This window comes from Apodemus sylvaticus, chromosome 3 (assembly GCF_947179515.1).
Source record: "Apodemus sylvaticus chromosome 3, mApoSyl1.1, whole genome shotgun sequence".
Lineage (NCBI taxonomy): Eukaryota > Metazoa > Chordata > Mammalia > Rodentia > Muridae > Apodemus > Apodemus sylvaticus.
Genome location: NC_067474.1, coordinates 60,119,011 through 60,132,467, shown reverse-complemented (window position 1 = coordinate 60,132,467; position 13,457 = coordinate 60,119,011). Strand labels below are relative to the sequence as shown.

Genomic DNA, 13,457 nt, shown 5'->3' with positions numbered 1-13,457 from the left:
AAATGTGGTATATCCTTTTCTTTTTCACCTTGCCCACTGGTGGCCAGGAGACAGACATCCCCTCTGGGTTCTCCCTGAGACTCCCTTGAGAGGTCTGTGTGAGATTTTCTTCCTCCCCCACTCTGTGACCTATCTCTCGCTCTCTTGGTGTCTTTTGATGAATAGAAAGCCTTCATTTTAAAGCAGTTCCGCTCATTAGGTGCTCAGTGCTGTGTCCTGGTGAGCACTGAGCCCTTCCTCGCCAGCTAGACAGTTAAGCCTTCTGCCTTGGCCTTTAGTTTCATTCCAGACTTTCGTGTTTCCATGTAAGGTGTGAACGCAAATGATTATATGCACGTCTAAAACAAAACCAACGCGTATTTTATTTTATATGACCGGAGACTTATTAGGACCATTTATTGAAGGGGCCATTTCTGCCCTCCTCTCAGTCTGTGCTGTCTGACCTCGACTGTCACACCATCTTGCTGTCTAAAGCTGTAAGACAGAGCCTGGTGCCTGTGGGTGAAGTCTGAAATCTTCTAGAATGTTCTTGACCAGATTTTGGCTTTCACTTGTGTGTGGTCTCTCCACACACGTCCCACTTCTTCTCGTCCCTCCCAGCGTCTCTGTCCTGTTTAGGGCCATTCTCTCTCTGCCTGAAGAATCTTTCCTGACCCTTCCTCAGCTGCCATCTCCCGCACACATTCTCCCTGCTCCTACCTGTGTGAAGTGTCCTCTGCCTCACCCTTAATTCAGAACACTTTCTTAGCAAGGGGTAGCCTCTAGCTCATTACCACTTCCTTCCAGATTTATGATGTCACCGTCTCCTGGCTTTTATTATTTCTGTTCAGCCAGCTGTCACACATTGGTCCTTTACCAGTGATGTGTCTCTTCTCTCTAGCTACGGTTAAGACATTGCTTTAACTTTGATCTTCAACTGGCTTTTTCTGTAATACTTTGATCAGGTTGATGTATGTGCATGTGTGCATGTATGCACGTGTGAGTGTATGGGTGCATGTGTGTGTGTGTGTTTGTCCTTGTGTGTTTGTGTGTGTGTTCATGTGTGTGCATTTGAGTGCATGTGTGTATACACGTATGCGTGTGCATGTGTGCTTGTGTGTGAGTGTATGTGTGTGCAGATGCATGTGTGCACATGTGAGTGTGTGTGTGTGTGTGTGTGTGTGTGTGTGCTAGAGCATAAAAGAAGGTGTGTCCTTGTCCCTCTCCCATCTGTCCACAAGGCTGCATTCTCCTAGGAAGCAAGACTCATCATTAAAACATATATGACAAAAGTAACTCAAGAAAGGAAGACAGGGAGGAGGAGGAAGAGCTTCTTTGGCTCACAGTTTGGGGTTTTGTCCATCAGAGCAAGGATGTCATGGTAACGAGTTGGAGGCAGCTGCTCACACTGCCTCAACAGCCAGGCAGTGGAGAGATGAAGCTGTACATGGCATATCCTCTCCTGTGTCTCCCGTCCAAGCCCCAGCCCGTGCCACGGCGCTGCCCACTCTCCCCTCAGTTAACCCAATTTAGAAACCCTTATAAACACGGGCGAGCCTACATCCTGTCGAGCAGATGATCCGTGCGAACCTTGCCAGCATGGCTCTGCTGGAACCAAAAACGCATAGCACCAGGCCACCTGTTAGCTTCGCACGCCCTTGCAGGCTAGCCTGAGAGATTAGCCACTCTTATAACACATTTTTAGAAGCAAGCATGTTCCAAGCCCTAAAAACTGCCTCTCAAACACCACAGAATCCAGCCATGGAGTGAGGGGAACCATCTATGGAAAGTTCCTTCTCAGAAACTTCCGGCCCCTGTGGTAAATGTCCCTCTGGAAGAACAAGGCTCTGACTTCTTGTCAGCTTGCCAGTGGAGGCCTGGTCTCTGGCACTCACAAAAACTTGCCCTGTGATGGCTCTGGCATCCCTGGGGAGCAGTGGCACATGGATGTGACCCCGTAGGAAAGGCAACAAGACCTATATCCCCTCTGTCCTATCCCAAGCCTCTGCTCACAGAAACACCGGTCAAGTCCCCAGCCTGTGCCACGGTGCTGCCCACTCTCGCCTCAGTTAACCCAATTTATAAACACAAGCGAGCCTACGATAACAATAACAAAAGTAGAAAGATAAGGTAGGAAAAAATAGAGATTTGTAAGTGACTCACATAAAAATTAGACATAGGGCCTGTGTTGGTCCCAAGGCCAAATCAAATAGGCTGAATGATTTCAGTCCTTTTATGGTACTTACACACAGGTGCACACACACACACATACACACACACTCACTCACACACTTACATACACACACACACACTCATTACATCAAGAAAGTTCAACTCTGCAGGCAGTGACCTATCACTGAGCCATCGTGGGCCTGCTCACCTCCCCTCTCCAGCCCACCCTGGGGCAGTTACTGTCTCATTGCTGGGAACAAATTCCACACTTAAGGAAATGGATATCGATTTTGTCAGACGATTTAAGGACAATCCACCATGGCGAGGAAGGCTTTGCAGCAGGAGTGGCTAACGGCTGTGGTGTTGGGGCCCATGGTACCGCTTGTCCACATCTTGGCTGCCAACCAGAAAACACAGACAGACTTGGATTTGAAGTGGGCAAAGCTATGAGCCACAAAGCCCACCTTCCAATCATTCACTTCCTCCAGAAAGACTCTGCCTCCCGCTGTGTCCACAGCCTCCCTGAACAGAATCACCAACCGGGGACCGAGGATTAGAGCATGTGAGCGAACGGGGACATTTTCAATCCAAACTGTAAGAGCCCCTAACGTTTAGAGGATCCCGGACGGCTTGAAATATGACCTAGGACATGGCCAGAACTATCATCTGACTGGCCATGAGGCTGAATAAAGCCATGAGTTAAAGGCTTGCTCCCCAGGAGGGCGCTGTTGGGAAGTCATAGAACCTTTGGGAGCTGGAGCCTAGTGGGACATCGGTGTCACTGGAGACATGTTCTGGGAGGGGACTGTGGGACACCGGTTCTTTCCGAGTTCTCATTCTACCCTGGATCATGCGGTTAGTGGTGGTGTTGACCACACACCCACTACCTGTGAGCTGCTTCAGCCCAGGACACAACAACGAGGCCTGCCAATCACCAAGTGGAACTTCTTTTTCGGAAAGTTTTTCCTCAGCATATGTACTATGTTATCGTTGCAGAAAGCTACAGCACAGCCACCCTACCTTCTGATGCCTTTATGTGCATCCGAGAGCAGATGTAGGGAAGGAACTCCAAGAAGACAGAGCTCAAGGGTCTCCTCATTCCTCTCCTGCTTGCTAGTTCCAGGACAGTCAGGACAACACAGAGAAATGCTGCCTCAAGAAGCCAATGTGAGGGAAAAGCAGTTAATACAGAGATACACATCTAGGCAGTTTTTACATACTTTAAAAATATCCAAGAGCTAAATTAGCCACCAGAAATAGGCAATCTTAGTTTCTCTTCCAGTTACTGTGACAAAACAACCCCAACAAAAGCAACTCAGATGAATTAAAAAAAAAAAAAAAAGCAACTCGGAGGAGAAAGTTTATTCTGTGTCAGCTCCAGGTCACAGTCCATCGTGGTCAGGAGTCAGGGCAGCAACTGCCTCATCGCATCACAGCCAGAAGAGCACAATGAGTACGTGCTCAGCTCGACTGCCCCTGTTTACACAGTCCGGGATCCCAGTCCAGGAAGTGCTCCCACCCACACCCACAGCTAAGATGGGTGGGTGGTCCTCTCACACCCTCTCAGGCCCACCCAGAGGCTCATTCACCAGGTGGTTCACAGTCTTGTCAATTGACAATTAACACGAACCATCATGCAAACCCAAATCACAATTCATGTTTAAAAGTTTTTAAATCTGTTTATGGCACTTCAGGCCTGCAGCCCCAGTTCCAGGGAGGCTGAGGTAGGACACTTGCAAATTCAGTGCCTGAGAGGATGGAGGGATGAGGAGGTGAAGGGCATCCCTGTGGTAGGATTGCTGTGGGATCAGTGCTCAGAGTCCACGCCTGCAGTGCAAGCGTGCGCGCGCACACACTCATGCACACACACACACACACGCACTCATGCATACATACACACAAGTGTGCACGCATACATACACAGATAATCAAGCAATAAAAAAAAACTGGGGAAGAAAAGCAAGATTATTTTAAGAATTCGAAAGATCAGGCATCACTGCGGCAATGTTGTGTAAAGAAGAAATTTGCCTCAGAAGTAAAAACTACTTTTGGTTCAATATTTGAAAGATGTTCGTTCTAACCAGATAGGAAAAAAATACAAATATAAGAGAAGGTGATACTTTTTCTTGGAAAGCTGACAATTAAACACAGGTTACCAAAACACCTATTATTAAAGATGCTTGTAAACATGTCTTCATACACAGGAGCATTACACCTTTCAGTATCAGGGAACATCATTTAACTCCCATGGTATGGGTATAGGCAAGTCCTGCCTTTAGTCCCATGGTGTTTCGGTAAGCATGTCCGTGTGTCCCTGCACTTATCCCTGTGATGTGTGTATAGGCTTTTAGCAGACAACAAGGCTGAGTTCTATGTGTGTATCATGTGATTCTGGGGACCACTCAGTGGCTGAGGCACACGGTGTCCTGAGCCCATGGAGCCAGGGCTGATGGTGTACAGAAACAGCAGGCCACATAGGAATGGTAAGTGGTAGAGAGATTAGATTCCTGCGTGTGGAAAGCCTGGCTCAGGAGAGCTGTCCCAGCATCATGATGCTATGGCTATGTAGCACACCAAGCTGGGGGGAGGGGAGTGTGATAGGCATAGCCAGTGCAAAAGCCCTGGGGCACCAGGAAGCGCCATGTTGTCTAGGCAGCTGGAAGGGTAGAAGAAGAGAGAGCACCCCATTCTAGACAACTCCCTGGGAAGAGTGGACTTGGCCAAGGCAGAAGGTACTAGGACTCTGTAGCCATGCCTGGACAGACCAGGGCACACAGGAATGCCGTATGACATTGTGGGGGGTGTAGACGCGGGAGCTAAGCAGAACCAAAGGCCTGGTCTGAAATAAGTTCTGCTCTGATTTGGAGAGTCAAATATAAAAGTGATAGCTAAAGGTGAGTGACAGGTAAGGGATCGCCTGGGCTCCCAGAGACTAGAGGGAGAACAGTGGGCTCATTGCTGGACATATCCCACTTGTACAGACGGAAATCCTGTAAGGGCAAAATCTGGAGGCACCTGGTCTGGGCTCCTCCTGGGCACCTGTCTGGGTGGCTCTACCAAAAACCCTACATTTTGGATGACAGACTCCATGCATGCAGAAGCCCCGGCCTTGGGTGGTGCAGATCCACCTTCCCTGACTGCTGACCAAGGACAGTTGTGCGAGCTTCCTGTGAGCAGTGATGACCTCACTGCCAGCGAGAAGCAACGGGATGTGCGTCCTTCTGACTTCAGGCACCCCTCACACACTTGCAGCGAGCACTGTGACCCTCGACCCCTCAGGCGGTACAGAGGGGGCCTGTGACCCTCTCTGAGGGCCCTTCTGAATGTAAAATGACAAGGGATCCAGTTTCTATGTGGTGTGACCTCAGAGTGTTTCCCGGGTGGCTGTGATAACATTCCCCACTCTGGAGGTCACAGAGAGGAGGCTGAGGTCACAGGTTCCCCAGGTGGCAGCACGTGGAAGGACAACCTCAGGCACCGGAACAAAAAGGCAACTTCAGGAAATTGTGGCCACTCAGGATGCTAATGTAGCCAGTGGATTCTTCCATAAAATTCAACAAGGAGTAGGGGACAGTCTGTTGTTCAGTGTCAAGCTGTTCACAGTCCCTGCTGTAGCTTTGAAAGGACAAGTACAGATTGTCTTGGCTTGGCTCTGCCTCAGGGTCTGTGTTCCGAGACAGTCTTGCACGGTCCATCAGGGCTCAGAGTCCACAGGGCTGTGAATACAGAGCTAGAACCTTCTAAAATCTCAGTCTGGCATACCCAACACGCATGCAGCCAAGGGTAGCTATGAATACAGCCCTACCCAGAATCAGTCATAAGCTCCAAACATTGAGGGGGTTTGCAATGCTTTTCTGTAACTTGATTGCATTGTTCTTGATTGTGAACTTAGTAGATGACTGCATCATATCAGAAGGTAAAATATTAGACATATCTTCTAGCCCACACTGAGTCCCCTGCCCAAATAACTAGGGCCATTTCCAGAGCCTGGGACTTTTTTGTTTGTTTGTTTATTTGTTTGTTTGTTTTGGTTTTTTTTGGATTTTTTAGATTTTGGTTTTTTCAAGACAGGGTTTCTCTGTATAGCCCTGGCTGTCCTGGAACTCACTCTGCAAACCTGGCTGGCCTCGAACTCAGAAATCTGCCTGCCTCTGCCTCCCAAGTGCTAGGATTACAGGCGTGTGCCACCACCACCCGGCTTGGCTCCAGTTCTTAAGGGTGACCACCTCTGAGATGGTCCAGAGGTCCCTGAGGGTGATGGCAAAGGACAGAGAGCCCCCATGAGCTGCTAGCTGGAGGCAGTGGGGAGGGAAGGGACTGATTGGGCTGGACTGCCCAGCGAGGCTGGCTTCTCCCAAGCAGTGTCGGGCAGAAGCTCTGAGGAGCCCCCAGTGCTAAATTCAAACCCAGCTCTTCAAATCATTTGGAATGTATGATTATCCTGGCTGGAAACTGAAAATTAACCATTGAATATTTCGCCAACTTGTATACATCTTCAATTTCTAGGTAAACAGGCCAAGAATTCTGCAGACCCAGACCCTGCAAACATCAGGGAGAGATATGATTAGTGTATGTTACACCTTCAGCTTAGTCTTCCAGGCAGGCAGGGCTAGATCAGCCCTGTCACTCACTGACTCTGGGACCTAAGCAAGTCAGAGTCCACATCTGTAAAAGGGGGGCAGTAATGGCTGCCACCTTAGGGAATCATTGCAGAATGAAGAGACAGGATGGACTGTGAGCTCTGAAGAGTATCTGTGTGCCTGGTGTGCCTGCTGTAACTCCATGTCCCCCCACCCCATTGCGTTTCCAGACTCCACAGCAATACGAAAGAGAATACAACAGCAAGCGTGCGGGCGTGGGGCCCAGCAAGTTCCATGGGTACGCCTATGATGGCATCTGGGTCATTGCCAAGACCCTGCAGAGGGCCATGGAGACACTGCACGCCAGTAGCCGGCACCAGCGGATCCAGGACTTCAACTACACAGACCACACACTGGGCAGAATCATCCTCAATGCCATGAATGAAACCAACTTCTTCGGGGTCACGGTCAGTCCCCAGCCTCCTGGGCTGTTTTCTAGGGAGTCATACAAGGTCTGCTGGTGTGTGCTGATGTGTGCTTTCTTCCCTTGGGATATCCTGCGAGCCACAGGATTGTGGGAGGACTGGAAAGAGGGCTGGGATGGGCTCTTTCGCTGGGGAAACACCTCCGTGACTCACTGATAAGAAAGGAATAGGACCAGCAAGGGTGAGTGTGGCCCACCACCCTGTGGGTAGGGCGGGCCAAATTCAGGTTCAAATCCTGTTCCTTCACTTATGAGCGACCTTCTTTGAACTGCAGACTTTCCATTCGCAAAATGGGAAAGGTGCTTCTGTTTGCAAAGTAGTTGGGAAGATTAGTCATTGTGTTGGACCTGGAGGTGCAGGCCTGTAATCCCAGCTACTTGGGAGACTGAGGCAGGAAGGTCTCAAGTTCAAGACCTGCCTGCCATACAGTGTAAATTCAAGGTCAGCCTGGCCAACTCAGTGTGACTGTCTCAAAATTGAAAGCAAAAAGAGGGCTGGGGACATGACTCTGGGATTGAATGCTTGCCCAAAATTCCCAGAGCCCTCGTTCCAATCTCTAGTACAAGGCAATAAAAGGTGTTCATGTGGCACCTGCTAACATTGATTGGGGGAGATTCCCTGGTCTGAGCTTCAAGCTTCTCAATGCAGACCGTAACACATGACTTACATGGACATTGGAAAATTAGCACCGATAATAATCAATAGATCCCCAACATTCACTGAGAGTTTGACCCTGCACATTGTATAGCTCCTACCCAGTTGTGTATATCTAGGGCTGGAACCCAGGAAATGCCAGCTCTTGATACCGCTCCTAATGGTCCTGTTGCATCTTTACACCCCATGAGAGGAACAGTTGCTGTTCCTATGCCTGTTAAAGATGAGCACCCTAGAACTCGGAACTCTGACGTAGACAGCTAACTTGAGGAAGAGCTGGGACTTAAATGTTGGACTCTGTCATCATGGCCACATGACACTGCCTTCTGAACATGAGTGTAGGGTATCTCGTGGTACTCTGTCTGCCTCTGGTCTTCCTAGCAAACACAGGAGCTTTGGCTGAAGCAGGGATGTGTGGATGTGTATCCTTGTTCCGCCTCACTCGGAATCAATGAGAGGTCAGTCCACGGTGGACAGGAGGACTGGTGTGTTTCATACATGCTGAGTTTGGGAGACATTTTCAGGCGCTGGTGGTGTGGCCGGCAGGTCTTGCAGGAGCTGCAAGTGTGTGCAGTGGTGCAGAGCTAGGAGTGAGACCTGAGCAGAGCTGACATGGAAGGGTTAAAAGCATTTGGCTCTGGGGAGAAAACCACCAGCCTTACCAGGATGTCCTTGACCTCTGTGGAGAATTAAGGGAAGGCTTCTCAGAAGAGGCGTCATTTGGGCCTGGCCTTGAGTAGTGTGCAGGCACCAGGCCTTCGAGGCTGACTGCATGGGTGGAAGTTGAGTAAGAGGGAAGGTGGGATTGGTTAGGGGAGGACACCATCATCTGGGAGAGAACACTGAGGAGGCGGGTGGTAGGCCTGGGAAGGTAAGTTGGGACTCAAGTCTAGAGTTTACAAGGACTCTCAGGGGCAGCCATTTGCAGAGCACCACCAGACAGCTTGCTAGACTCACGGAGTGGGGCTCTAGACTCGGGGTCCTGAACAATCCTCCAGGTGACTTTAATGGCAGCTGTAGCTCAACAGTCACCTCCCCTCCTGGGGGGGGGGGGCTCCCAGTTTGCAGAAAGGAAGTTGGTTTCCAACATCCCTAGGTCGAAGGATCTAAATGTGGACAGCCCCTCCCATATTCAGGCGTGAAGGTGCCGTACTGGCCAAGTACGTTTTTACTGAATCTAGCCTCAAACTCAGCCATTAAAAGATGTCTTTATCCTCAGAAGCCCTTATAAAATCACACTCAGAGACCACAGTACAACGCTTCCTAAAACTCAGGTATGGTGGCCCATGTCCGTAATCCCAGCACTTAGGAGGTGGTAGGAGGAAGATTGTGAGCCTGAGGCCAGCCTGAGCTACAAGAGGCTCCTCCAGCCTGAGCTACATAGAGCCTTAAACGCACTGAAAGAAAGATGCTTCTCAGGTTAGGGGCATGGCCCCATTGGTACAGCGCTGATGTGGAGTGAACAAATCCCTAGGTTTGATCCTCACTGTCACAAAATAAAAGTCTTGGTGGTGCAGTTCTATAACCGCAGCACTCAGGAGGCAGAGGCAGAAGGAGCAGAAGTTCAAGGTCATTTGTGGCCACATAGCAAGTTCGGGGCTAGCCTGGGGTATGAGCTTCTCGATTAGCAGAGGAACCTCTCAGCACGGCCTCTCCTCCCACCCCGCTCCCCACCCCTGTGTGCAGTCCCTGCTCACCCGGAGCGGAAGGGTGGGCAGGGCTGCGTTACCCGTCCTTCGCTTTGCTTCTTGTTGGTAGAATGAGTTCATGACACCCAGTGCAGCCTGGCTCATGGATCACTGCGGAAGCCCAGAAGCCTTTTGCTGCTTCTCTAAGCCCAGAGGCCAGCCTGGTGCCTGGCGCCTGGCGCCTGGCGCGGCTTCGCCGGAGCTCATTTATAACCCCTGTGAAGCGCGCCCTGTCATCTAAGCCAAATAATCGCTACTTGATGAGCAATTAGCTAAGACGGGCTAAGATGCTTTCCAGGGCTTGAAGATGAATTTCTTACTAATGGGAAATTCCTTGACACCTGCACCAGTCTGAGTCATAATTCAGCCAATGGCAGACCCGAGCTTCCTCTTAAAGTGCTCAGAGCCAGCTCCCTAATGCTACCAGTGACACTGATCTGGAAGGGGATAGGACTCCCTCGTGGCCCCCAGCACCATGCCTTGGCAGAGCCCCAGTGGCAGGCAGACCCGCCATGCCTCCGCCAACTCCACCCCCTGTCCCTGCTGCCCTCCTGAGCCCCCTTCCCTGCAGAAGCCATTTGGCTCTCCGTTCCATGTCTACTATCCCCTTTGGTGCATATTACGATGCACCTGGCTCTGGGTTACAGACAGGTCTCATTAAAATTACCTTTGGATTGCTGAAGAGACAATATCTTTGACACCGTACAAAGTGCCTTTGTGGCCCAGAGAGGTTGCAGAAGGCCAAGTTCAGCAATCAGTGAGGAGTTAGGAAGACGGAAACAAGTGGAAAGAGCTCAAAGCGCTCTGCTGAGGCGGCTCCAGCCTCGCTCTTACCGTCTCTACCTCTCAGGCAGACACGGTGTTCTGGGTAACCCTCATTCGGCATGTTTGCTATACAGAAAATCATTTAAATGCCTTAAATTAATTATATCGGTGACTCGATTCCAATTGATTCAGTGTGTGCAGTCGGATGGGCTCTGGGCCTGGGTGCCTAGCAGACATGTTGGTGAAGAAGCATCTTCTCTGAAGTGCAGAGTGAAGATCCAACTTAGCCTGGGGACCCAACTCCATTTCATCTGCTTGGGGACCATAGTCCCCAGAAATAAGCCTCGGTCGCTCTGCCTTGTGCCAGTGACCTGGCCCGCTCTGCATCTCCAGCTTCTGGGGACACAGTATGATGTTCAGGCCTGTAAGAGCCGCACACTCCGGAATCCCAGAATTCTTCCTCACCTAGCACCCTCCTCTGCCGAGCACATGGGAAATGAACCCAGGCTGGACACCTGCTTGGGTCTTAGACACTCAGACGCTGCTGCACAATCATTTTTCTAAAAATAGAAGAATCTTCTAGCATGGTTTCTGCTCAAACTTGAGGATCTTCCAGGAGCTTCATTAAAATTCATGATCTGAGCAAGGACAACACAGTAAACATGCTACTGTGGAAGGGGAGGGGTGGGTCAGGGGCCCCAACCCCACAGAAAGAGCTACAGGCCACTAGGCAATGCTGGGCGTGGAAGAAATAGTTTTCCCCAGGGGAGAGCATACCAATAGGTGGTTTGAATGAGAATGACCTCCAAGGGCTCACAGATTTGAAGGCTTCATCCCCAGTCAGTGGAACTGTTTGGGAAGGATTAGAGGGTGTGGTCTTGCTGGAGGAGGTGTTTCACTGGGGTAGGATTCTCTCTCTCTCTCTCTCTCTCTCTCTCTCTCTCTGTGTGTGTGTGTGTGTGTGTGTGTGTGTGTGTGTGTGTTTGTGTGTGTCAAATGCTTATGGGTCAGATGTAAGCTCTCAGTTACTGCCCCAGTGCCATGCCTGCCTGCCTGCTGCCATGTTCCCACCATGATAACCATGGACTTAAACCCTCAGGAAACATGACCTTGTCCAAATTAAATGCTTTTCTTTTATAAGTTCCCTTGATCATGGTATTTTGTCATGGCAATAGAAAAGTAACTAAGAGTTACCCATTACCAAGTGGACGTGGCATTGGAGGGGCCTGGGGGTCCTGGAAGGGCAGGAGCCCTATAGAGCCTAGAGGTTGGTTGCTGTGTAGGCAGGAACAGCCAGACCAGACCAGGGTGCTAGATGTGGAACCTGGGCTAGATCTGGAGTGGTGGGGTTGGGAGGGTGCATGGAGGGGAGGATCAGGCTGACTAACAGCCTAGATCCTGGAGAAGGATGTGCTCCTGTTAGCCAAACCCTTCTGGGTGGTAGATAGATTGGATGTGGTATGAGAGGGGTCTGGGGATGGGGGGGAGAAGAAGGCCAGCATAGCCCTGAATATATATAGTGGTTATATATAACCTGATAAGTCTGTATAATGTTATTTTTATGTATGTAATTACACACACACACACACACACACACACACACACACACATATATATATATATGTCACATCGATTACAGAAAAAAAAGAAGCCATGAAAAAAATTTCAAGTGCCAAGCAATGCTATGCCCAGAACATCTCCTTCACTGGTCTCTCAGTAAGGGCCCATGTCTTAATCACTGTTCTATTTCTGTGAAGAGACACCATGACCATGGCAACAATTATAAAAGAAAGCATTTAATTGAGGGCTTGGTTACAGCTTCAGAGAGTTCGTCCATTATCATCATAGCTGGGAGCATGGCAGCAGGCAGGCAGACATGGCTCCGGAGCTGAGAGTGTCATATCATCAGCCACAGACAGAGAGAATCAGAGAGACTGGGCCTGGCATGGGCTTCTGAAACCTCAAAGCCCACCCCCAGAGACACACCTCCTCCAACAAGGCCACACCTCCTAATCCTTCTAATCCTTTCAAACAGTTCCACTCCCTGGTGACTGAACATTCAAATATAAAAGTCTATGGGGGCCACTCTCATTCAACCACCACATTTCACCCACAGGCCTCATCTTAGTTATCGTTACTACTGCTGTGATAAGAAGGATCCTTCTGATAGATCTCTGTGTGGGGTGTTGGGGGAAGTCTGTGCTTGTGTAAATGCCTGTGTATGAATATGCATGCATGTGCGTGCAGACCAAAGGTAATGACACCTTCTGAGGTGCCATCACTCAGGATCGTTCTACCTTGTTTATTGAGATAGGATCTCCTATCAGTCTGAAAGGACTTTACAAGAGCTGTTATAGAGCTCATGACCTGGCTGCTTTTTGTTCCTGGCCGGGCAGGATCACGGGCCAGCAGATCCATTAAAGCTTTTGTGTTATGGTTTTATAAAAAGTATTTCTGTTAAGACTTGAATACGAGCCATGTTGCCCACCCACTCCCAACAACATTTTAGTAAAAAGGAAAAAAAAATTTCATAAGGCAAGTCTGCTTGGAATCCCAAGTGGCCCAAGTAGAGTAGGCAGCATGGGAACAACAGGCTCCCCCCGGGGAGAACGAATACAGAGAAGGCTGGAACTACCTGTTATCCCATGCCGCTGCAGCCCAGCACAGCTGCCATCCTGAAGTTGAGGATGGCCAGCAGAGGGTCAGGTCCTTAGGAGCTGGAGTCACAGGCAGTTGTGAACTACCCAACGTGGTTGCTAGGAACCAAACTCAGATTCTCTGGGAAAGCATTAGATGCTCTTTCTATCCAGAAAACCTTTACACACACACACACACACACACACACACACACACACACACGCACACGCACACGCACACGCGCGCACACCCACACACACGCACACACACATGCACACATACACATATACATGCACACTCAGTGCATACATGGTCAGACATATGCAAGTCTGCACTAAGACACCCACCCATGTGCATGTACACAGGCACACATGCATAGATATGTGCACACACGTACAAACGTGCCTGTGAGACATATATGCACACACGTGCAGATGTGCCTGGGCCCACACAACTAAACACCGTCTCTGAGAGCTGGCCCATGTCTCCTACCTGTG

General features: G+C 49.8%; 1 protein-coding gene across 1 annotated transcript in view; it reads left to right on the top strand.

The window, feature by feature from the left end:
* The window catches only part of Gabbr2 (gamma-aminobutyric acid type B receptor subunit 2), a 339,984-nt gene that overhangs the window by 196,361 nt on the left and 130,166 nt on the right, over positions 1-13,457 (top strand). Inside the window, exon 7 of the mRNA XM_052176457.1 lies at positions 6,962-7,198. Coding sequence (XP_052032417.1) covers positions 6,962-7,198 — 237 coding nt within the window. The remainder of the gene's footprint in view (positions 1-6,961; positions 7,199-13,457) is intronic.